At 35.0% G+C, this 25,316-nt stretch overlaps 1 protein-coding gene across 5 annotated transcripts in view; it reads right to left on the bottom strand.

The window, feature by feature from the left end:
• Positions 1-292: 292 nt before the first annotated feature.
• CABCOCO1 (ciliary associated calcium binding coiled-coil 1) overlaps positions 293-25,316 on the bottom strand; it is a 121,991-nt gene continuing 96,967 nt past the window's right edge. For 3 of the 5 annotated variants that reach the window (XM_066349698.1, XM_066349702.1, XM_066349700.1), the window contains 3 exons: positions 6,844-6,966; positions 6,290-6,430; positions 293-731 (listed from right to left, as the gene is read on the bottom strand). In XM_066349698.1, coding sequence (XP_066205795.1) covers positions 657-731; positions 6,290-6,430; positions 6,844-6,966 — 339 coding nt within the window. In that variant the 3' untranslated portion in view covers positions 293-656. The remainder of the gene's footprint in view (positions 732-6,289; positions 6,431-6,843; positions 6,967-25,316) is intronic. The other 2 variants (XM_066349699.1, XM_066349701.1) reach the window with 2 other exon arrangements.

Raw genomic sequence — 25,316 nt, 5'->3', positions numbered from 1 at the left:
TTATACATTGCTTCTTTTTATATAGGTCATGTATTCTCCGGAGAGAGTAACAAGATTAGAAATAACAAATACAGTACAGAATAAATTAAAGTGCTTCAAACTGCATTATATAATTTCAGAAAATTGGTTTCACACTGAAACATTTAAATAAGAAAACCATATAATTCAAGAAAAAAAACTTAGTATATGCATTTTAATAGCTATTGTTTAGCAAGTTTATCCTTAGTAGTGTGGACGTGATAACTGTTCACAATGTTCTATTAAGGTGGCAGTTCATTTGAGTCAATATGAATAAAATTATTATTTTTCTTTATTTAAAAATGTTGGCTTCATTCTCCTTGAAGATGAATAACATTTATTAGTCAAAATGTCAAAGGAGTATTGTAAAAGTAATTGTATTTTTATATATAATTCTCCAAACTCTTGTATACAAAATGTTCTCATTACACTCAGTGCAATAAATTCAGAGGCTGTTATGGGACAGGAGATAACAAAATTGGGGCTAATACTTTTCTAATTACTTAGGATAATAAAAAGTGGGGCTTGGTTTTCCTCTCCCAACTAAATAAAGGAGATATGATGCTCTAGAGAGTCTATTATTCGGACTGGTTTTGTTTGTTTCAGGGAAGTTTAGTATCACTCTTTGTACCAAGTCCTCAGGCCTTCTTCAGTTTTTCTATTCGTGCATTAAAGGTCTCTTCCTGTATTTGCAGCTTTTCGTTTATCTCCGTCTGTGAAGACAATCATAAAAAAGTGGTTATGATGGAGCTATCTTTTGCTGCACATTGTCTTTGTGGTTTTGACATACTATAGTGCCTAAAGACAGACATTATCCCTCACACACCTTCCTGTTTTGCAGACATAGCTGGGTTTCAGCCTGTAGTGATGTGATAACACTTTATCATATTTCTCTGCACATTCCCAATGTATAGCATGTCTGCTACGAACAGGAAGTGGTAGTTGGACAGCCATTTTTCACATAGCCTTGTGTTGGAAGATAGGATAATTTATCTGTATTTTCAGACAGACTTCACCAGTAAGCACTGAATCAGAATAACTGCTCAGGGCTCAGTTATTGCTGTGTTGTTGATCTCCCCACCCCTTTGCAATAAATGTTTTTGTCTCCTGTGTAATACATTCTAAATGGGATCCCAGAAAGCTTCTGTTGTGAAGTAACAACACAAATGATCTCATAATTAGAACAATTTTCATAATTAAAAGTATTCATCCTACATTGTAACTCCTGGAATTATGTCATAAATTATGGAACTTGAGGTATAATTTTGGTAGAAAATTGTAAGTGATTGCTGACAGGTTTTAGTATTTGCTACAGCTATGATGGCATTTAGCTTCCGGCAGTGATATTCTATAGACTAACATTGCTACCTGCACAATTCCAGAAATATTTTCACATTAACTAAACATTAGTAGCTCTGAAAATGTTTTCTCTTTTTCATGATGGATAAAAAAAAATTATGCATAGAGAAACCAGTGGTGAGCAATGTGGTGAAACTGGTGTTTTTGTTTAGATGATTTTAAACAATCTACAAGTCTATGAAGGGTAGTGTATCCATATGTATTAATAACTCATTCAAAATTGAGAATGCTCATATCTATAACATAATTTGAAGTTTTCAGGGTAACTGTATTTTGAGAAACTCTTATTATTTTAATTTATATAGAAGAAATTTTAAAAATCAAATACTGTTTTGGTTTAGATACAACTTTTCATTCTGATTTATTTCTTTACCAGTGTAACTGTAATAGATATTTTAGAAATGTACAGAACGGTTGCCTTATCTGATGAGATTTTGTTTTACCTTCACAGTAAGAATTGATATTTCTGAAAATATCACATGGGTGTCAGTAATTCTGGATTCCCATGTAAATAGTTATTTATTTTTATCATTGTTATTATTATTTTGGTTCAAGTTTTGTCAAACCCTAGATCAAACTCTGTCCTTTGGTTTTTCATTTCTTTCTTTCTCGGTAGATGGGTGGAGGAGGCAAGAAGGGATGAACATGGCCCTCCAGGTTACAAAGGAACCCTTTATGTTTTAGGAATCTCGAATCCTTCAGGCAGGATGCTGGCAGAGCAGAAAGGAGCTCCCTGGTCCAGGGGTGTGGAGACCTAGGGATTAGTTTAGCCTGGGGCAAGACACTTAACCACCTAGCCTCTTAGTTCCTACCTGAAATATTAAGCAGTTAAAGATTAAATATTAAGTTAATATTACAGGCGAGCTTTTAAATTCATAATTCCAACTTCTATTTTTGTGATATATTAACCAATGTTCTATTTCAGTAATATGATTAGTGAAATATTTTAAAAATATGCTACTCCTATTTCTTTATGTCGTGCAACATATTAGACCATACAGGGGATAAAGTAGTTGGAAGAAGGATTGGGAAGCACTGCTCTAAATGGGTTGGTCTTCCCACTTTCAAGTATAGTCATGTGCCACATAAGGACGTTTTGGTCCAAGTCAGACCACATATATGACAGTGGCCTCATAAGATAATAATGGAGCTGAAAAATTCTTATTGCCTACTGACATCGTAGCCACTGTATGTCATAGCATAGCACATCACTCACATGTTTATGGTGATGCTAGTATAAACAAACATGCTGTGCTACCAAGCATATAAAAATACAGCACATACAATTATGTACAGTACATACTACTTGATAATGATTATAAACAACTACATTACTGGTTTATATATTCAATATACAGTACTACATTTTTTAATCATTATTTTGGAGTGTATCCTTTCTACTTGTAAAAAATGTTTGCTGTAAACAGGATGCTGTGTTATGCAGGCAGCAGACTCATACATCTCATGTTTGCTGTGTCTCTTGATTACATCATTCTCCCTTGTGCTTCATTTAATCTCATGTTGTTTTGCACAGTAACATGTTGTACAGGCTTGTAGCCTAAGAGAATAGGCTATATCACATAGCCTTGGTGTCTAGCAAGCTCCATGATGTTTGGTGTTAAGTACACTCTGTGATGATTACACAACAATATTGCTTAGCAACACATTTCTCAGAACACATATCTTTCATTAAGCAGTGCATGACCATAATGTGTTTTATGTCCATCAACAATTCCACTTCTTTTCAACTAAGGACAGATGCACTATCATCTACCAGTTTCTGTTTCGCTGCCTCACCAGGATTTTTTCACATTGACCTGGAGAGTTTTCTGGTATTTCACAGAATTCATCTACGCTAGTGTGGGCTTTGGGGAAAAGATTCATAAAGATAAGGTGCACACCTAATAGAGTGGTGTACTGACAGAGGGGAGTTCTGTTTAAGCTCTCTGGACCACTGTGCCACCAGCAGAGCTGGATGAAAAGACTCCTTGTCTGGTCAAGAACAGGTTGTCATAAGTCTACCATCTCTCCTTTTATTCTTTAGAGGTTTGCTGAACAGACAAGCTACCCCACAGCCACTGGGCTTGGGTATGATGTTCTGTTTCCTTCCGGGAAGAATGGTAAACACATGGCTTGGGTCAATAGCCAGTCAGTGATGACTACCTTGAGGTGATCTCACTTTTCTAACCTGGAAATTCAAGGTGATCTAACAATATCTGCAGTCCCAAGATGGAAAACTTCCCTCAAGGATTTCACTTTATTTTACCCTATTGCTTAAACAGCACCAACAGCCAATATTTAACAGCAAGAATTCAGTGTTAGCATTCATATTTCTCTGAAATGTAATTCTTTAAATATAATAAAGTTTGCTCCATTGGGTATAATCTTTTATTATACAATCCAGGGCCAAAAGACTTTCATTTTGAATGTATCTTAAAAATTTAAATAACTAAACTATATAACCTTAAATTGTTTGCTTTATCCAGTATAATTTTAATTAACATCTCAGGGCCAAGATAACTTCATTCTTAATAAATCTCTAAAACTATAAAGTGAGTCAATGGGAAAGTAAGTAAATTAGTATAAAAAATTTAAGGATTCACACTATATTTTCAGAAATTTCTGAATTCTAGAAAGGAAAATATGCCGTAACACTAGAGAAGGAGCTCTGAAAAAGACTGTACTTAAAACATGATTTCTCTACTGACTTTTGTTCCAAAAAAATATAATAACAGTGTTATTTCTATATAAAGAAGAAGAAAAACTATTGGACAATTTTAGGCATCTTACAAATAATAATTCATTAACTGTTTCTACAGCAGGCCAGTGTATTCAGAAGGCTTATATACACTGACCACTGGCAGGCACCTAGCTACCTTTGAACGGGGATGCGGCAGTTTTAAAAGCCAGGAACATTGGGAGGCAGGTTTTAGGCCTGGAAAATAACCTACCCATCTAAAGCAGAGTGAGAAATTTAGGTAAGCAGAGAGTAATTACCCAACTTGGAACCTGACCAAGAAACAAGGGCAAACACTGAAAAAGTGCCACACCACACGGGAGTATTCAAATCCAAAGTAGTCTGGTTGTGATATTAGAGGCTATGTGGTTTTTGTGGATAACTCTGGAATTTGAACTAGAACCCACTTTACAACTCCCATTCAGAGTCTTTCATCAGTTTCTGACCTTGGAAACTCTGGACAAATGACTCAGTCTTCTGTGTCTCTCATATATTTCAATTTATTTGTCAGAGAAGAGCCTGTATAATTTGTCTAGAGTTTACTAGGATTACTGGAAGAAAATACATATGGGGGGTTGCTATCTTGAAAGGTTATATAAATTCATTTCATCATATCATTTTATTGAAAAATTGGCAGCAATTTGGCCTCGGCTAATCCATGAATCTACTTAATATGGCTATGATCATAGCACCTAAAGGGTCTGCATCCTTCCCCTCTGGTCCCAGTTCTATGTTTAATTATATTTAGATGAACCAGCTAATGAATTTCCTAGCTCAGTTAAGGACAGCTGCAGGCCAATGGACAACCACGCACACATATAGCAATCATGTTCTTTCTATTACAGAGCAGGGGTATAAATGCTGCAGACTCCAATATTTTTAAAAAATCAATGAATAGTTAAAAACATATTCACTACATGGAACATGGCCTTGGTAAAGATGTTATCAATTTTGGGGGACTGCAAACAATTCTATTACTGTCTAGCAGTTCCTCGGTCATAATTTCAAAGCCACAGAATCACAAAGGAGCCCAGGGCCATGATTATAAAAACTATATGTAGATTAAATGTTATCAAATCTAAAGAGGAGACATGTTCTGAACTCCGCTTAATTCAACTTTACTTTCCCCTTCCACACAATAACCAGTCACTACATTCATGGGGTTGTTAACAATAAAGCTTTGTGTAAAGTGTGTTCTTCCACTGTTTCTGGTAAACACTAAATACTCCTTATTAAGCCAAGCACTTTGGCTGATTCTGTTGGCATCAAATCATTAAATGCTCATGTAAATAGTGCATTAACATTTGATGATTAAACATTAACAAGGTATGCTTATGCCAAGCTAATCTTTTGCTCTAAGTCAGTTGTTAATACAGTGTGCTTTTTATATACGGTTTTATGTTCAGATACCAACTAAGTCTTACCCTATGATGCATTAATATTTTAAACATGCTGTATATACTGTCTTATTGATTCATAGTCATTTCCACAAGAAATTATAAATCCTCTCAAAATATGCAATTCAGTTATTTAATCATTTTGGCTAGGCAATGATGCAAGTCTTTGTGTAGAGATGAAAATGTTTTCTTCTTTTTTCTTTTTGGATGAGAGAAAATTCAAGCATAAAGCTAAGCTGATCCATAACTGGCAATTGCTACAGAGATGGCTGTTACCATCACCGTCTTCATGCAGCCATTCTGGAAACAAAGTGCAAACTTTGTTGTTAGTGATATGTGAAAAGGAACAATCTGAGAGGGAGTTCAAACCCTTGAAAACTTCATTTTAGAAATTTGGTGAGAAAACTTAGCTGAGAATTATGCTTTGATCTTCAGGGTTTACTGTTTTTGGAAATGTACTCTAATTACTCTTGCTTGAGCAATTTTAGTGTGACAAGGCACGAAGTCTTTACCATGCTGCTTTTGGGGTTTTGATGCTGAATGGTTTCTGTAAAACAGGTAACGCACACTGTACTATGTGCTGTTGGTGAATTGATTTTGTGATCTCATGGAGACTCAGTTGACTCAACTGAGAATTATGTGGAGATGTTAAGTTGAACTCCTCCATCATCAGTGTCACTCTTGCTAGCTGAATGTAGATAGTACTTACAGATGTAAAAAACAAGGTTGGCCAATTAACCAGTAATGAAGTAAGTGAGCACACTATCAAGCTGAGTACCTGAATGCCGATGAAAACGTCATCTGTGACTTGAGCCAGCACTGATTTTACATCTTCAATGGTGAAACCCACTAAAGCATCTGTGTCTGAAGTACTAGCCTCTGGCTGGGACTCTGGAGGGCCTTGTCCTTGATCCAGTCTCTAGAATATTGAAAGTAAACAATGCTCAGGTGATATTAGGAGCAGTCAGGGATTTATATGTAGCCTCAAACTTCTCCTGGGTACTTTTCTACTAGGAATGATGTCAATCTGTCAGGTGACTGTAATTTGATGTCAATCTGCATTTTCATTATTTATGAGCATCATGACAAATCAAGTCATTGTGCCAACAGTCTTACTTTTAGGAAAGTGAATATGGAGATTGGGAGGATGGAGAGGAGATTAAAATTGCTGAGCCACCTTCAGCTAGCCTACTTGTGAGTCAATGATAAAACCAATGTTTATATTTCGCTGGGTAAAATCAGAGTGAGGGAAAAAGGGAGAGCGTGTGCTTCCTTTCCCCCCATCCACGGAGAATGCCATGCTGTGACAGGGTGAATGAAGAGACAAAATACCTTTATTTCTGTATCCAGTGTTGGGGGTGGCTCTATGAATGTTGAGTAAATATTGAATGAGATTCCTTCTTCTAGAGGGTTGGGGAAAAGGCCTCCTGAAGGATTGACAACCTCTATCATTTGCTGGAGGAGAAGAAAAATGCTGTATTATGATAAAGCCTTTTGTGTGTAACCATAATTTACAATTTCAGCTCTGTATCTAATAATTAGCATTTTATTCTACCCACTGTATAATTCTCTTTCCATATTATGTGGTTTAGGACTTAATTTTGTAATACTCTGAGCTTTAATCGTTCATGGGTCAAGTGGCCCCTTTCTCCTGCTTACCAGCTCCTTGTATGTAGAAACCATGTTTTAGGACCCCTGTATACCTTCTCCAACTTTGGAAAAGGGTTAGATGCTTAAAATTCTCAATAGTAGCCTGATGGTGATTGATATTATTCATCAAGGAACAGCTATCTGTTCTTGGGGGCAATAAAAAGTGGTCATCAAGAACTTGATGAAGAACTTGATGAAGGATCTAAAGGTTAATTATAAAGCCAGCACAAGTAAATTAGAGATGCTTGCAATATCACCCCAAAACACAGAAGGCAGGGTAAGGTTTCACTGTGAGCATTTAATAATTCTGTAGCAAGCGTGTGACAAACAGAGGAATGGTGATGACAGTTGATCAACAGTGGAAATGAAGAAACAATAGTTAAAGAAGTCAACTTTCTCTCCAGTACAGTTTGGGGGAGAGAGAGAGGAGATGAGGGTACTGATGACATTGAACATCTGACTCATTTTATTAGTTCTTGTCCTGATGCCATGCTGAACAACCAACATTTTGGTCATAATTTGACTTTCTACCTCTCAGGTGATATATAAAGGTATGTCCACTTCAGTGCTCTGATTCTCATGCTTATTGCATTCTTTACTGAAAACCAATAAATTGATGTTCTAGTTTATATAGTAAGCTACATGAGCCTGTTTCTGTGGCCCTGAGGTGAAGTCACTCCCATGAAATGCTGTGAAAGACCCTGAGCCTATAGGATTGAAGACAGTACTCTGGAAATGCATAAGTTCACCATCCCATGAGAACTCCAAAACCTTAAAATCATCATACATTCATTTCAAATTTCACAAAATGTCACATAAATTTACACAAGAGAAATTAAAAAAAAAATTTTTTTATTTATTCATTTTAGAGAGGAGAGGGAAAGACAGAGAGAGAGAGAGAGAGAGAGAGAGAGAGAGGAGAGGGGAGGAGCTGGAAGCATCAACTCCCATACGTGCCTTGACCAGGCAAACCCAGGGTTTCGAACCGGCGACCTCAGCATTTCCAGGTCGATGCTTTATCCACTGTGCCACCACAGGTTAGGCTACACAACAGAAATTTATGAGAATATAATAATTCATCATTTAGCCCTGGCTGGATAGCTCAATTGGTTAGAGCATTGTCCCAAAGCACAAAGGTTGCTTGCTGATTCAATCCCTGTTAGGGCACATACAGTAATAGATCGATGTTCCTGTCTCTGTGTCTCTCTCCCCCTTCCTCTCTCTCTTAAATCAATAAAAATAAACACTTAAAAAATAATAGTTCATCATCTAAATGTTAATATTTATTTTTACTTAGATAAGTTTTGAAATGTACTGGACGCTAAGTTATACAATGTATTTTACATTGAATTCATATTTTTAATTTTAATTTGATTTTATAGGAAGTTACTGCTTAGTATACATCTATAGAAGGACTGAAGTGTCCTAAATTTACAGTCAAATAAATTTGGAAATCGAGAGATTAGATGACTGGCTTAGTCAAATAATTCCTTAGTGAGAGTTCTGGGAATTGAACCCTTGCGTGCCAACTTCTCGTCCTATTCAGTATTTCAGTAAACTGTAAAATGTCATCATGTTGCCATACTTGGAAATTATTGATATTATTAAGCACTTAATCTCTATTCTGTTAGATGATATCATTCCAGATTGTTTATCTTCAGTTAACTAAATGCTAATCAAAATAAACTATCAAGAAAACATATCAGAAAGATTTTTGTCTCTGATTGTATTCATAAACCACTGTTTTTCCCCCCTAAATGGGACATAAAAGCATTTTCAGCTTCTACAAGATTATTTGTACCTTTTTCACATGCTTGTTTCTTCATCTTCCTATACCTTATATTGTTCTTTATTTACTATACTAGAAAAATGAAACAGCTAAACATATTTTAGTGTCCTCTGAAGCATTATAGGTAAAATAAATAACCTGCACCTGGGAATACAGAGACAAAGGAAGATGATGAGTGGTAGAGACTTCAATACAAGGTGAGAAATAGAAATTTGGGGGGAGTGGTGGTGGGTGAGACATTGAAGAGACGAGGGAAAGGAATGGAGTGGAGGTTCCTGGATTTACTGCAGGCACAGAGAAATAAGCATGAGCTAATCTGCAAGGTATAGCCTTTTAACGAAACCAGATTTTACTTGTTGATGTTGCTATATTGCTATGCTTTTCCATACACAGGCTAGGCCTTTCTGTTAATTTTCTCTCACCCCTAGGTGGAAGTTCTCAATAGCTTCCCCCTCTATCCTGTTGGGAGCAGATGCTACCATGTGCCCACCTCTGCCCCATCTTCCATCAGATGATACACTTAAATGCAAGCAGATATGTGTGCTCAAACCTCTCATTTTATCCTTCTCACTCCTGTGGTCTGGATTTCTTTTTTTTTTTTTTTAAATGCAAAGTACCAGTCTTTTTTTTTGTTGTTGTTGTTTTTTATTTTAATTTTTATTTTTTATTCAGTTTTAGAGAAGAGAGAGAGAGAGACAGAGAGGGAGAGAGAGGAGAGAGAGACAGAGAGAGAAGGGAGGGAGGAGCAGGAAGCATCAACTCCCATATGTGCCTTGACCAGGCAAGCCCAGGGTTTCGAACTGGCGACCTCAGCATTTCCAGGTCGACGCTTTATCCACTGCGCCACCACAGGTCAGGCGGTCTGGATTTCTTTATAAGGCTAATCTGAACTACTTGTCAACTACCCAGTTTTCCTGGTCTTTGGCACTGGTGTGTGTGTGTGTGCTGGGCACACATGGAAACTTGGAACTCCTCAGGTCATCATTTCTTTGGTGGAATGAAGCTCCCCTTTATCCCAAGAACCTGAAGCTCTGACTGAGGGTTGAGCTTTTCCCTTCCTGACTTTTATGAGTGCTGCTCATACAGCTAGTCATTTGATTTAATTTGTGCACAAAGGTAGGGTTAAGGATTTCTTCTCTTCAGGGTGTTTGACATACTATCAGTGAACCAAAGCATAGTAGCTACACTTTTCTTTTTCATGAAGAGTTGTTACATTTGGCTGTCTTAGTAAGATATTGTAAGGGAAAAAATATCCTAATTTCATTTCAGATGAGGGTAAATATAAATCATTTCACTAATAATATGTATAGAGTCAAATATATAGCTTGAAATAGACATAGTTCCCAGAAGCATCACAGTGATTATTTTTCTCCATTAAGTAGCAGTTTAAAAAACAAGTTTAAGAAAAATTAGAATCAATAATTGTGGTGAGAGTACAGAGCCAGCAAGTATGTTTAAATGAAACTGTCTGATGCAATACTTTCTTTAAAAAAATACAATTAGGCCTTTGTATTTTTTTTTAAACAAAACCTCATGTTTTACAACATCACTGGTTCTATAATAAAATCTATTTAAAACAGAGAGACATGGTCAGCTTTATTAAGTTAGGTTTTCTGAAAGAACGTTATAATTTCCTCAAGTCTATGAATAGTTGAAGCAAATTAAATAAAGCTAGTTTTATAACTATTTTTTATATATTCCTGTAGAATTGTAATTGTCTCATATTTTTTCCTCAAAAGTCTAATATGTTACCTCTTAAATCTATAAAAATAAAAAGAGAAAAAGGATCAAGTATGTTTATTAAAAAAAACACTCCTATTTTGTATCCTGACTTAGCAACCCCTCTTTCCTCTATCAGAGAATAGCACCCATAATCTTTAGATCAAGAAACAAAGGGAAAGACTTTAAGTGACTTGCCTGAGGCCTAATGCTGAGATGAAAACTCAGGAGTTTCTGATTATACACATACATCCATTTGGCCAAATGATTGGTTTTGCTTGACTTTCAAATACCCCCTAAATATTACTTCAAATGTAAAGCAATAAATGTGTTTCTCCATTTTTGAATGCTTGCACACAAACGAATATAATAAAAACAATCATGTTGTTTCATGTGAATACCATTTATATTTTTTCAGATAATAAGCAGACCACTTGAACCAAGGTGAGTATATTAAAAACTCTAATAAAGAAGAGAATAGATTTCTAAACTGAATAATTGACTGTTAAGTGAACGTACAATAAATAACACCTATAGATGTGGTGGCTAGAAAATTAGTTTTATTTGACTTACCAATATACATTTCTCCAGATGTTATCTGGTACATGAAAATTAATTTAAGTTACTTATCTTGTTCATTAAATGTGTATTTCAGTAGTGTTAATTAAGATGGTTTACAATCTGAACTTTAGTTGAATCATGCTTTGGTGTTTAAAGAATATTAAGTAAATGGCTTTTTGGCATAATTTAATACTCATAAGAATAAAATTTTATCATCAGCCATTATATAGCTTAAAAAGAATCCAAGATCTATACTTACAAGCCAAAATTTAAAAAAAGCACTAGACATCTTATAAGAATTTATATATTCAGTATGAAATGGACCTCTATTATGGGAAGAAATAAGAATTTTGAATCCTCCTGGAACTAAGTACAGGGTCAGTTTAGGTCTGAAAACTTAAATTTGCTTTCAGATCTTACTGTGTTTAAGAACTGTAAAGATTTTATCTGAAAAATATGTTACTTCATTCACCCTTTCATTTTCTACTTCCTGTGACATTATTTAATAGTATCAACTTTGACTTACTGTTTCTCTTTGTTGTTTTTTAATTATGGTTTTATTTATTGCTGTTTATTTTATTTGTTTATTGTTTTCTCTGGAGAAAGTGCAGGTGATTTGTGGGTAGTGTTTGTACTGCTGAAATCTATGATTAAGGTGTCAATTACTAAATTGTTCATGATATGATGACATCTTTGCACCATTTTGAATGGCAGAAAGCAAGATAAATCTGTTCAACTCTTTTTTTTTTTTAATTTATTCATTTTTTTAGAGAGGAGAGGAAGAGACAGAGAGAGAGAGAGAGAAGTGGGGGAGGAGCTGGAAGCATCAACTCCCATATGTGCCTTGACCAGGCAAGCCCAGGGTTTCAAACTGGCGACCTCAGCATTTCCAGGTCGACGCTTTATCCACTGCGCCACCACAGGTCAGGCCTGTTCAACTCTTTTGGAGCTACAGGAACACACACAAAACACTGATTTGCTTTAAAAAGACATTTGTTTGGAATTGTGAAAGGATGACTTCATATGTTAATCAGAACTTAATTAAAAATGTCAAAGTTTCAAAAAGGAAACTTTATTACAAACTTCTCCCAATACTAACTAAAGAGAAAAGGCACAAAAATTCCTGTAATGTTTTAAGTATTTTTTACATCAAAAGAGAAAGGCAGGCCTGACCTGTGGTGGCGCAGTGGATAAAGCGTCGACCTGGAAATGCTGAGGTCGCCGGTTCGAAACCCTGGGCTTGCCTGGTCAAGGCACATATGGGAGTTGATGCTTCCAGCTCCTCCCCCCTGTCTCTCTCTCCTCTCTCTCTCTCTCTCTCTCCTCTCTAAAATGAATAAATAAAATAAAAAAAAGTAGAGATATTGCCTGTGTTCTCAGAACCTTTAAAAAAAAAAAAAGAAAGAAAGGCATTACTGATTTGCAAGTCTAAATAAGAAGTAACTTGTGTGGTGCTGGATATTTTTAACAAAAAATTGTAAGCCATTGCCCACAATATACTGCATGTAAAGTAATAATATATGAATGCCACCTGCAAAATGCAATAAACTCTGGTAATGTCATAGTGAGGACATAAATTTAAAATCAAAAGAGAGTAAATTCAAGCTAAGATTATCAGAGAAACTAAATTAATTCATTTCTAAAGTGTTTTTCTTTTGTGTTCAGGCCATTACAAACTTCTCAATATACCCTGTACATGTAGAAAATCAATTCAGCTAAGAAATCCTCCTCCCCCTTTGCATTTTTGACTTGGAAATAAATTTGCAAATGCAGCACATTAATTTTCTTTCCTATGCTTAATATGCAGTATTTACATTTTGAAAAGGTTCAGAATGTTGCCAGGCTTCTGCAGGGTATGAATAGATATCTAATAGCAACTTCTATTTTTACTCACAGCATACTGGTAGTTTGAACATTTATAACTTAATAGAGCTTTGAGACCATCAGATCCACATGCTAATCACCTAAACAGTGAATGGTAACACAGGACAAGTTAGGACAGGAAATGAAGACTACCCAGTCCAGCTGAAGCTGCAAGGAGAAATTCAAGTTGGCAGGCCACAGTGAACCAATTTGCAGCCTGGCTAGGACACTCCAGTTAACACCTCATGCCCATTTTTATTTATATGTCTTGATTCAATCTTGTTTAACTTGGGCTTGAAATAAAAAAAAAAATAAAGTTAGATAATTAAAGAAACTGATTCCAGAGTATTTTAGACATCATTAGTATTTCAAGCGTCCTTCCGCTTCAGGCCAACACAAGTTGAAAAGAAATCTGAGTACTCCTATCTACTTAATGACCTCAGAAAACAAAATCCTCTCTAATGAATTTGAAAAAGAGTATCTTCTTAGAGTAAACGCAATTTAAAAGGGAAAGATCTGGCTCTGATGGAAACATTTCCTGAGGGACAGGACAGTTCTTCAGATATCCAGATACTTTCTAAAGATGGCCAAAATCTGGAAGATAGACCACTGAATTATAGGCTTTAAGCCTTGGCTCTATTCCTAATTGTGTGATGCTAAGGAAATCCCTATGCCTCAATTTATTTATATGTAAAAGAAGGATAATGATAATTGCTACCTGGTTGCTTCATCCAATTGTTTCAAGCACAAATTAGAAAATGTGGATGAAAATAATGGGAGTTCTTCAAAGGGAAAGTATTATTATTATTATTTATAATTACTCTTATTATTGAAAGGGTCTTCTCTCTAACACTAGCATTGGAAAACAGATCAGAGTAGACATAATACTAGCACTGGAAAACAGATCAGAGTAACAAGGACACTTGCCCATGTTATTTCTATATATAATTGTCAATACTGCCAAACAGTCTAACAAACTCAAAAGCATTGGTAAATAAGGATATGCCATCATCCTATTTTCATATAGTCACAGTCTTGCTAATATCAAACATATATTCAATGCCATCTTACTTGAGAAACTCTGGGGACTCAAACAACTTCTCTTTTGAGATGTAGATACTATGGCATTTATAAGTTACATGTTCTGGTCAGGACTAAGGCAAATCACCTCTTTAGAAAAGGAGAGGTTTTACATCTAACTTTCAAATTAGAAAATCTGCCTCTCCCCCACCCCGGCTCAATTTATTACTCTTTTTATCTTTTATTTTTCAGCATTCAGTGTGGTCTGTGGTTGCCCACATTGAGTTCATTTTAGAAAGATTTCCTTTAACAAATTTCATCAAAAGTAAAGAGTTGGGGCATGTAGGGCAAACTTTCAACAAGTCTTTCTTTTGAAAATTGAAATACCAAAACTCTTGAAATTACTAAAATCAAGATTGTATTTTTGATTCTTAGATTGACCTTACCCTCCAACTTCCTCAGTGTGAGAGATGGAAAGTATGGTTGGTTTTATTATAAATAGTTAGAAAATAACCGATGCTTTTCAAAAATAATTTTAGAAGCCACTCAGATTATATTTGTTTAGCTTACTAAATTGTACTCTAAAAGACATATCCATCCCTGAACTCAGCTGTAAGCTATTTCAAATAGTTCTAATCATGAATAAATTTTTGTTTGGTTTCATTTAGGGTGTTCTATTTAAATTTGAGGGTTGTAATGTTTAAAATATTAATAGGAAACACTCTATCTCTGGTTTTAAGAATTGGAAATTAAGTATCAGTATTTGTCAACAATAAAGATGAATTATGTATTTCTTTGTAGAAAGCCTGTTATGAATTATCAAATATAAATTTTAAAATTTTTCTGTATATATGTTGTAATTACTTACATCCTAAGATACCTTATATTAAGATAAAGCTATTTCATCGCCTTTATGGTTGAGAATATTCTTTTTGAACAAGTATCTACATATAATTTGCAGAAATCACATGAGACAATAATTTACAATGGTTAGAATAGAAACTACAATGGGAGAACTCTACGTCCTTGATTCTAGTCTTTCTCTTTCATGGGCTTCCTGTTATTTTTCACAGTTTAAACTACTTGAGTAAGAGGAGGCTGAACATTTGGATAAAGCTGTACATGTAATTTACTTAATTTCAAAGCACACTGAGTCAACTGCATTTCAGTTCTGAGGTCATCAGTGGAATAAAGAAAAAACATCTTAAGACTATATCGAAACTAATTTTATTTAGAAATATAAGGCTTTTTAAGGCAAAACAAGAATATTTGTAAAGTGCTTTGAAACCTTTAAAGAAGTCAACATAATATTATTATTCCTGTCCTCTTAGACCCAAGATATCTATTTTAAGTAATCTGACATTAAAAATGTGCTGACAAATATAGATTAAAAAAACAACACAGGAAGTTGTAAATCAGTTGGTAACCCTTAGTATCAAGGAAATAAGAGACCACGAAAATAGAGTCATTTACTTTAGTCAACCTCAACCTTAATTTTTAACTAAAGAAAATTTACAGAAGGCATGATGTTTATATTTTGGATATTTTACTCATAGTTTGTGTGTTTCCTTTTGCTCCAGTGGACTCATAAATTATTACAAGGAAACACGTTGTCACAGTTATAAATATTTTCTCTCTGCTTTACTCCCTCTACCATCCTCCCCCTCGTTATAAAAATCTCCACTAACTGGTTCTGTCACTGTTATCAAACTCTTCGTTGGCCAGCAGGACATGACTTTCTTCCTTCAAAGGAGAAAACTGCTGTCAGTTACTCTTCTAGAAACAGGGCTCTTTCAGGAAGCACCCAACCCTTTCCTTTTATGCAGGGCAGCCCCTAATTATATACATGGGGGTGGTCATTATTTTAATGACCTAAAAAAGAGGTCTTCCCAAGCAAAAAACAGCCCTAGGTACTCTAAGCTTCTGAGGCTTTTCATGGAATCTGAATTCTTGGAAAATAAATTCAAAGGTATTTTTATAGACAATGGTTATACAACAATAAATTTCCTCAAAAAAGACCTTTAATCTATAATCTGTAAATCATGCTAGTTTAGTTAAAAACAAACAAAAATAACAACTCTGAGAAATTTAGATGGTATTTTATTTCAGAGCTGAATGTTTTAGAAATCTGAATATTTTTCCCCTTAAAGTGTAGAGTCTGTTGTGGCTGGGCCACTCAATAAAGAGTAAGTACGTCTGAAAAGTGGTTTCTTTATTTTTGAAGTTAGGGGATTGAACTATGGCATCTCTAGTCTAGTTACAGGATGTTATATTCTAATTTACTAAATTTCAAGTGGCTTTTTCTCTATTTAGACAAGACTCAATGTCGCCTGTCTATGAGATCCTCAGATTCAGTATTTTTCTTCTGTGATCGAGAATATTTGCACTACACACTCAGTGCTTACTGGAATCTCAGACAGCCTGAAGCCTGTCCATTTACTTCTACTTAATTATCTCCACCAAACCTCCTCCTCCTCCCCCATTTCCTTCTCTCTTAATGGCATCCAAAGCTTCTTGGTGACCTGACTCAAAACCCTGAAGTTGTCTTCAGTTGTTCCCTTTCTCTTGTCTGTAACATTAAATCAACACCAAAATTTTGAGGGCATCTCTGTGACCTCTGTCACACCTGCCCCCCTCTTTTCATCACAATGTTCATTGTGTAATCTCAGATCCAATTTCTTGGCTTGTCCTCATTCCCAATAGTCACAGTGCTGGAACACAGTGGGTGCTCAATGAAAATGTGTCATATGAAAATAAGAAAAAGGGGAAAAAAGTGTGGATGGAGGTGCTTCCCCAGCCCTGAATTTTGCCTGTGTCACCCCTTTGGCTGTGAAGACATCTGCCTCATTCTTGCCAGTCAATATTCCATTTTATTCACCGCAGTGAAGGTTTTCTTGATTGCCTTTGTGCTTCAGAATATTTTGCTTGTTCCTCTTGTGTAGTACTTGTTACACTGAACCCTGAAGTAGAACCATGCATGAGCGATCTCCCACCACTTCCTGGGAACAATATCAGGGGAGTGACCATGTCTTACTCATCTGGAGGGGCCTTCAGCTCAGGTCTTTGTACACAGGAGACATTCATTAGGTGTTGAGTATTCCAGTAAGGTAATCATTCATTTAAAAATGTTCAGGGCTGCCAGTTTGATCAGCAATGATTCAGTTTAAAACATTTATCATGACAAATTATACCACTGGGAGAAGAAAATCAAATGGTTCATTATTGTAGCCATGAAATACCTGTATTTCTTAGTCATAAATGGAGTCCTAAAGCATTTGTATGATTAACATAATGCCAAACAACTTAAACAGCTTCTCACAGATTTTGTTGCAGTGCCTAAACTAACTGTGGTTTTATAGACACAGTGTAGTTTAAACTTCTAAGGAATCCCCCAGAGATGCCACTTCCTCACATAGTTCCTCATGAAAGTGTTCACAGTAAAAAAAGTCTCGAGATTTTCTGAGTTGCCTGGTCCAGGAGCCATGATTCACATCGTCTCCTCTCCACCTTTGGTACCCCATCCCCAAACAAATGTGAATAATACCCATTGGATTTGGAACACTAGCCACCATCCAGAAAAACGAACCATGATGATGAAAAGAAAAAAAACAGCTTTTATTTGCTGAAAACCTACTCTGAGTTTGGCACTGGCAAGATAGAAAGTACATTAGAAATACTAAAATATCGGGTCCTCTAATCCATAGTGTATTGTGAAGAGAGGTTTTATTGACCTCATTTTTTTGAGTGAAGAACCTAAAGCTCGAAAAAGTTAAGTAACTTGTTCAAGGTCACACCACTAGAGAACAGAGAATTCTATCCCACTTGAACCCAGATCTGACTCCAAAGCCCATGCACCTAATTCTTAGGGGCAAATGGAACCCCATTGGTTCTTTATGATGCTTCAAAATATCTCTCTCCAGTTTACAGGTGAAGAAATAAAGGGCCAGGAAAGTAAATTGATAGAAGCACACTAAGGATTTGAAGGCATAATTTCTCTGGGAATTTCAGAAAAAGAATTTGTTCGCTAGTTCTTTAAAACACTATAGCACATTGCTCAAAAATAAGTCAACAAAAGTAAGGCATGGCGGGTTGATTAATTTTTTAAAAGAAATGGCAAGATATAAAAAGCATTTGGTTTATAAAGAAATCTGAGCTCATGCTTAATGCATTCATGTAAACAGGAAATACAGGAGCATCAGTTTGCTTTTGGTGACTAAAACTGCATGTTCCTGCTCAAGTAGCAATTTGTCCTATTTGTTGTAACTGTATTACTATTTTTCATTGAAATTACAGTTTTTCTTTTCTTTTTTCTTTTTTAGAACAAGCATATAGAAAAACGACCAATATTCTAGACAGTTAAAAAATACATTGAAAATGGGGATGGCTGTGTGAACAAATCTGTAATTATTCTTCCACTGTGTGTGCTGCAATGTGCTTTAAATCCATTTCCATATTTTTAATTAACACTTAGTTCCAAAAATCTTTCTGGAGGCCATTAAAATCACAAATGGAAAAAAAATTACTTTATCAGAAAATTGACTATATAGACTATTTTGGTGGTTATTATTATTTTTACATTTTAATGATTAAAATTAATTATAGCCCAATTACTCATGACAGAGGACCCTGAAATAATTTTCATAGTTGATACAATTTCAAAGTCAAACCTGGGTTTGGCTATATCAGTTCTGTTGTGGACAAGTTTCACTGCCTATCCTGCAACTCTAGATCCCAATCACTTGCATACATTTCATAAAAGGAATTAGATGGCTGTAAGAAGTTAGTCTTCTAGCAGAGAGACCTAGGGGTACTTTGGCTTTATTTCAACAGCTTTCCTATGGGGACTATAGTATTGCTTCTGTCCTAGGGATTTTAAGCACCTATTTTCATAGTTTGAATCATTCATTTCTTTGATGAGGAAACAAATAATGCATGAATATTATTTGAAAATTCATTGCACCAAACCAAACCAAACCAAACCCTTATATCATCTGCTGTTTTGAAATATTGTCATGGTTGCAAGTAGAAGACATAACTGCAACTCTCCAAGGATACGTATTCATTCATGGTCCCATAGCACGGACCACTGTTTCCCCATCTAGAAAATGGGGATAACGATAGGTACCTACCACATGGATTTCTGTCAGGATTAAATCAATATGCATAAACCTCTTAATTCAGTGCCTGGCATGTAGGAAGAGCTGAAAGTGTGAAGCTTGTTTTTCTTCATATTTTGTTGCATATTTATGTCTATAATAACGCTAAACAAAACTCTCCAAGGATAGAGAGTTGGTCTCTTTTGCTCCCCACTTCACTGCCTGGCAGGTGGCTGATAAATTTGGGAAAGCAATAAATATTTATTGAATAATTAAATATAGGAAATCGTTGTGGTCTCATATGGTCAATAGATAATTTTACCACCACTTTTCACCCTGTTATGTAGTTTAACAGGATACAGGACACTAAATTTTAAGTTTTTTTTTTTTCATTCCCACACTCTCCCTGCATTATGACCAATAACTAAGGATGTTCCTCATCTAGGTGTCCAGCTCATCTCCTTGACTTTACATATTTCTACCCTGCTAATGGGTTCTTCCTGTCCATGCTAGATACAGTTATGCAAAAAGAATAGACTGTGGTGGTAAGACTGGAATATTAGGATGGGTGTAGCATGTTCCCAGATGAGGAAATTATTCAGGCCAGGAAAACCCTTGAAGGATCATTCTGATTTTCACAGTTGTATGAACACAGCCTTGGTATGAGGGGTTGTTAATGAAGCTAGAGAATCTGGCCCAGCATGTTAATTTCAATTGAGGGGACTTCCCGGTATTTATAAATGAGTTCCGTACATTAGGCAACTGATATATAGATAAGAAAATCCGAAAACAACACATGCTGTAATATACTGCTTTAACTGATTATAATATCAATCTATTGTAGCAAAGCTAGCAGCATTTAAGGAATAAAAAACAAGCAAGAACAATGAGCTACCATTTTGAAATTCTTCTGCTAGAAATAAGAAACCAGGATTAAAAACATGTGAATAACAAAACACATTGCAAATTAAGCCATAGTATTAATTGAGTTTATCTAATTACACAATCTATAGCAAAGCCTTCACAGATTTTTTCAATTGAAATATCATTGGAAACATCAGTCACCTGATTTTCATGATTGTCCTAGAAGAAGATGAAGGTTTTACCTTTGAAGGATCTGGTATTTAAGACATGTTTTGAAGAACAGAGTATCAAAATATTATGAAAGACACATTCAACTTCTTCAGCTTCTGTTTCTGTCTGAAACATTCTATTTTGTTTGGCTTAGCAACAATGATAAACACTAATAAATGACTAGGAAGATAATATTGTACAGTAATAATTCTATATTCTAAGAAATACTCCTTTCCTTACAGTTTATTTTGCTAATTAGTTTATTTGCTTATTGGTAAATAATTTTATTTTTATTTTAGACACAGAAATACAATATTGTAACTGATTGATTCTTTTATGAGACTGAGTTTTCTATTGGTAGATCATAAGATATTATTTTAACAAGATTTTTTTAAAGCGTTTGCTGTTCCATATCAGAATTTTACCATCTCACTAGCATCTATCAGATTTAATCACCCACAGAACTACCTTATGAAGATTACCTTATCAGAAAAAGTGTCATCTTGTGAGTTTAGGTGTGAGAATTACAAAATAAAGCTGAGCTACACTAACAACTGCTGTGCTAATTTATTGTAAATTATGTTTCTTTTTTGTTTGCTGATATAAGACACGAGAAGTGTTTCTATTTTAAATTCATTTCCTATTATTTCAACATAAATACCAAACAGCTCAATGACAAAAAAAAAAAGTGAGAACAGGAATATTTCTTAAATTGGTTCTAGTGACAGTAAAATTTATTTTCTAAGTTATCGGTACCAGTCATGTCACACTGTTCTAGGTGCAGAATCAGGCAGCACAATTAAGACAAAACATGAATGCTTAGAATCCTAGATGGAAATGGCTGATTGTCATGTGAAGAGTGATGATTTATAGGATATGAGCTGGAAATAATTGCATAGCAAGCTGGTCGACAACAAAGCTTTAATTCATGAGACTGACACTGTAAACTCACAATGTGTTGACCTGGCACCAGCCATGATAGATTACAGCTGTTCAGAACACATAAGCACGACCCTCTCATGAACATTCTGGGAACCAGAGTTCAGATGACCCCAGTAAAAACAACTGCAATGGTTTTAACCAAGCTGGTTTGCTAAGTAATGTAAAAACCATGACGAGTCATTATATTATTAAAATCCAGAACTAGGTGGCAATGAATCACATGAAGTTATCACCTCTAAATCATCAAAGTGAGTATAAATTGTGTTCTATAAAGTATCATAAGTCTCAATGCATTTTAACAAGTTGAACCTCTTATACAAACAAGATTTTATTATTATATTTATTCTTCTTATTATGAAAACTAGAGTGAAATTTAGTGGCCATAAAAGTGAAGGGTGAATGTTGCTAGCTTAAGCCTGTATTTGTAGACTGCTAAATGTAGCTCTGCTAATAACTTCTGATGTATTCTTAATCTTATGAGTCAATGCCAAATATGGGAATTTGTATGATTCTTTAAAAATCCTTAGTGGATTGGACATGTGACAAGCAGCCCTCAAATCTATTTTGTTTTTTAAATCTAAACTAGAATTTGAATTCTAGTCTCAAGAACCAGTTGTACGTCAACCCAACTATTTCACACACACACAACCTCTACCACTATATATTTTCTTTAGTACATTGGATTTTTCAAAGTAAACAGAGTGGAAATATCATTTAAGAAAAAGTAAAAAAACCCCACAATTTTACTGGATTTGCTATGAGCTAGTAAGCTTTATGTTGTAGCAGGTAACATATTTAAAAGCAAGAGTTGTGCCTCTTATGTAAGATTTAGGTATCAGTTCAATTTGATTGGTCCAGGTACATTCCACTGCGGCAGACACATCACAGGCAGGGGCACTGCACTGCTTCACAGGGCTTATAGTCTGGAAGTGAAGTAGGAGGCAGGGAACACAAATACGTGTGCAACCAATTATAATAATGTGTGAAAATGGCTACAAGTGGTCTAGAATAGAGTACTATTGGGCCATTCACACTTTATTTAACTGATGGCTGAATGGTGTATGAGGTAGGGAATCAGATTCGGAGAAGAGCAAGGAAAGGACGTGCTTGGTGGGGTGCATCAGCTAGCTAGTTTTTATACCTACTCAAAGCTAGAGGAATAGGTGACATTAAATCATTTGAATATTTAAAAAAGGCTAAAATAAACTCAGTTAAGCATAATTGTTAATTTCTGGTAACAGAAATTACTGCTTTATCATGGTGATTTTAACCTTTTTTTTTTTTTATCTCATGGCACACCTAGATGAATTACTAAAATTCTGCAACATACCAAAAATTATACTTTTTGACTATCTGATAAAAAAAAAGATTTAATTTTGATTCATTCACTCTGGATGGCTACTGTTGTATTGGCTGTTGTCATTTTTTAAAATTTGATATTCTAAAAGGAAAGAGGTCAGTGTCCCAACTAAATAGTTAGGTATTGCATGTTTTAAAATTTTCTGCAGCACACTGGTTGAAAATTGCTGTTTTATTATAAAGAAGAACAGAAAAAATACTGTTGGTTAATAGTTATTTTTACTTAAAATATTTATAGGCAGAGGGACACAAATAGACATCTGGTAATAGATTATGGAAAACACATTTGATAGCTAAATATAAAAAAATCCAAATATTAATAACTACTGACATTTATGTAGTCTTTTTTTTTTTTCTCCCAAAGCTCTTGACAAACATTACTGACTCCATATACACAGGAATAGCAGTGAAATGCTGCTACTCTTTCAAAGGATCAGACAATAATCCAAGAAAAGAGTAGCAAATGGATGATCTATTTAAATACAGTTCTGCAGAATATAGGTATGCATTTGGAAGTGAAAATGCACACTACAGCACCTTCCTTCCAAAGTGTTTGCCATATTTTAACTTTATTGAATAAACTGTTCTTACTAAGACAACTACAGTGTTTGTATTTTTTTCTTAGATAGGGCCTGAGCTGGTTTACGATTGTTGTGCTGAAGTGAGTAAGTTCCAGGGTTGATGGCAACTCTTTTTCTGAGGATATCTGCGCTGGCTCCTTAGCACCTCCTAGCGTGAGGAGGGCTGATATGCCAGTGCAGCACAGGAGTGCCTCCTGCAGCAGAGCTAGTCGTTTGTTTCATCATGAACCAAGTTATCTGAGACAAACTATCTGGCTCAAACAAGTTTCATTTATGAACTATTAAATAAATTGTTGCTGGGTTGCTTGTTGGCATTGATTACAAAGATGCCATGTTTGTTGTACTTGCTTGAACAAAGTGTACATTACATAGCAATAACAAATTGTAAAGGCTGGAAAACATAAAATGTTTAATGTACATTCTCAGGGTCTTTACTGTAAAATGTTAATTATTTTACTTTATTCTCAGAGTATGACTGGTAATGGCAGAAATCTATTTTTCTTTACATTTCCTGTAATGAAAATTTTCAATTCAGGGTTTATTATAAATACATTGCTTTAAATTTTAGCATTCCTTTCTCTCCTCCATAAATCCTATATGTCTTAAAAAGTTCAGCTAAACTCCAAGCTTCTCCTTAAAGCTTTCACAAATTTTTTAGAAAACAAGGCACTCCATGTTTTAAAATTTCTCATTTATACAATCATTTTCAGGGCATTTTTAGTGTACATGCACTACAAGCCAAGCACTCTCTAGATCCTGGGGACTCCGTGACAACCAACACACATTTATAGACTTTCAAGGAGGGTGCAATTAACTGTGTGTATGTGTGTGTGTGTGTGCATGTGTGTGCATGCACACGTGCATGCACAAGCACATGTATGTTTGGGGGTGGGGCTTGGTATGGATTACACAAATGGTAATTTGCAGAATAAAATGGTCATTAGAATTATATGTAGTGTGTCTGAGAAATATAGAGATAAGACAGCCATTTCGTTCTACTGGGAAGGAGGACAGGCAGGGATTCATAGAAAGCATAAAAGGGACGTGGTACCTGAGTTCAATCTTCAAGAACAAATAGGTGTTAGCATGCTGATAGGGTTGGATAGAGAGAAAAAATTCTAAAATGAAAGACAGAGAGGGGAAGTAAATGGGGATGTACAAAAGCATAAAGACATAAGGAGAACATTCCAAGACAAGAGATGCACATGGTAGTGGCGAAGAGCTAGGCTCAAACAGGCCTTGGTTTAGCACCGGCTCTGGTAATTTAATAAATATACAACCTTTGGGAAAGTCATTTATTTTCTTATAAGCATTAGGTTTTTCACCTGTCAAATGGGTCAAGTAACCTGACAATTATCAAATTGGTAGAGCCCATTTTCTTGTATATTTTATGGAAACATATATTGAAAATTTAAAGATCAAAACAATAGAAATAAAAATTAGGGTGTTAAAGTCTAATAACAAAAACCAAAATTTTGTTTTAGGAATGCTAATATTTTAAATATTTATATGTTGTGAACGTTGTAAATTTAAAATGTGATTTATAGTCTTTCAGAGTAAGTTATGTCTAGAAGTAAATGCATGTTTGTGATTTACTATAGTTACATGGAAACGATCAAAAATAAATAAAAAATTCAAGGGGATTTATTTTCCATATGTCCAAATAATATCCAGCAATTTAAAAAATAAGTTTAGCAGAAGTTAGAACAATGTATTTCTTTCGTCATTTGCTGAGAGAAAGCTTACTTGATTAATGTAATTAAAGGGTTGCTTGTAACTCAAGACTCAATTAAAAAAAATAAATTTGGCTTTATTATTTTACTTCCAACTGGTCGTTTTCCTAGTGTGATTTTTGAGCTACAATCTGTGGCTGCTTTGTTCATGACACATAAATTGTTTTAGCACATCCTTTCTCCTGCTGGGCATATGATTAAGAAAGCAGAGGTTAAATAGTGCAGTAAAGAATTGGGTAAATTCATTCTATTTTTGCTCACAGTGTGTTTTAGTCTCCCTCCCCCTTTTTAGGGCTTAAAGGGTGCAGAAATCTATTATCCTCTCCTGAAATTATTTACGGTATGCTCTTTACCAGAAATGTAACTTCTCTCTCAACATTTTCTAGTATACTGATTTTGTGGTGTCTTTGCTATAGAT

The sequence above is a fragment of the Saccopteryx leptura genome, chromosome 9 (genome assembly GCF_036850995.1).
Source record: "Saccopteryx leptura isolate mSacLep1 chromosome 9, mSacLep1_pri_phased_curated, whole genome shotgun sequence".
In the NCBI taxonomy this organism is placed as follows: domain Eukaryota; kingdom Metazoa; phylum Chordata; class Mammalia; order Chiroptera; family Emballonuridae; genus Saccopteryx; species Saccopteryx leptura.
This window is presented reverse-complemented; position numbering and strand designations above follow the sequence as displayed.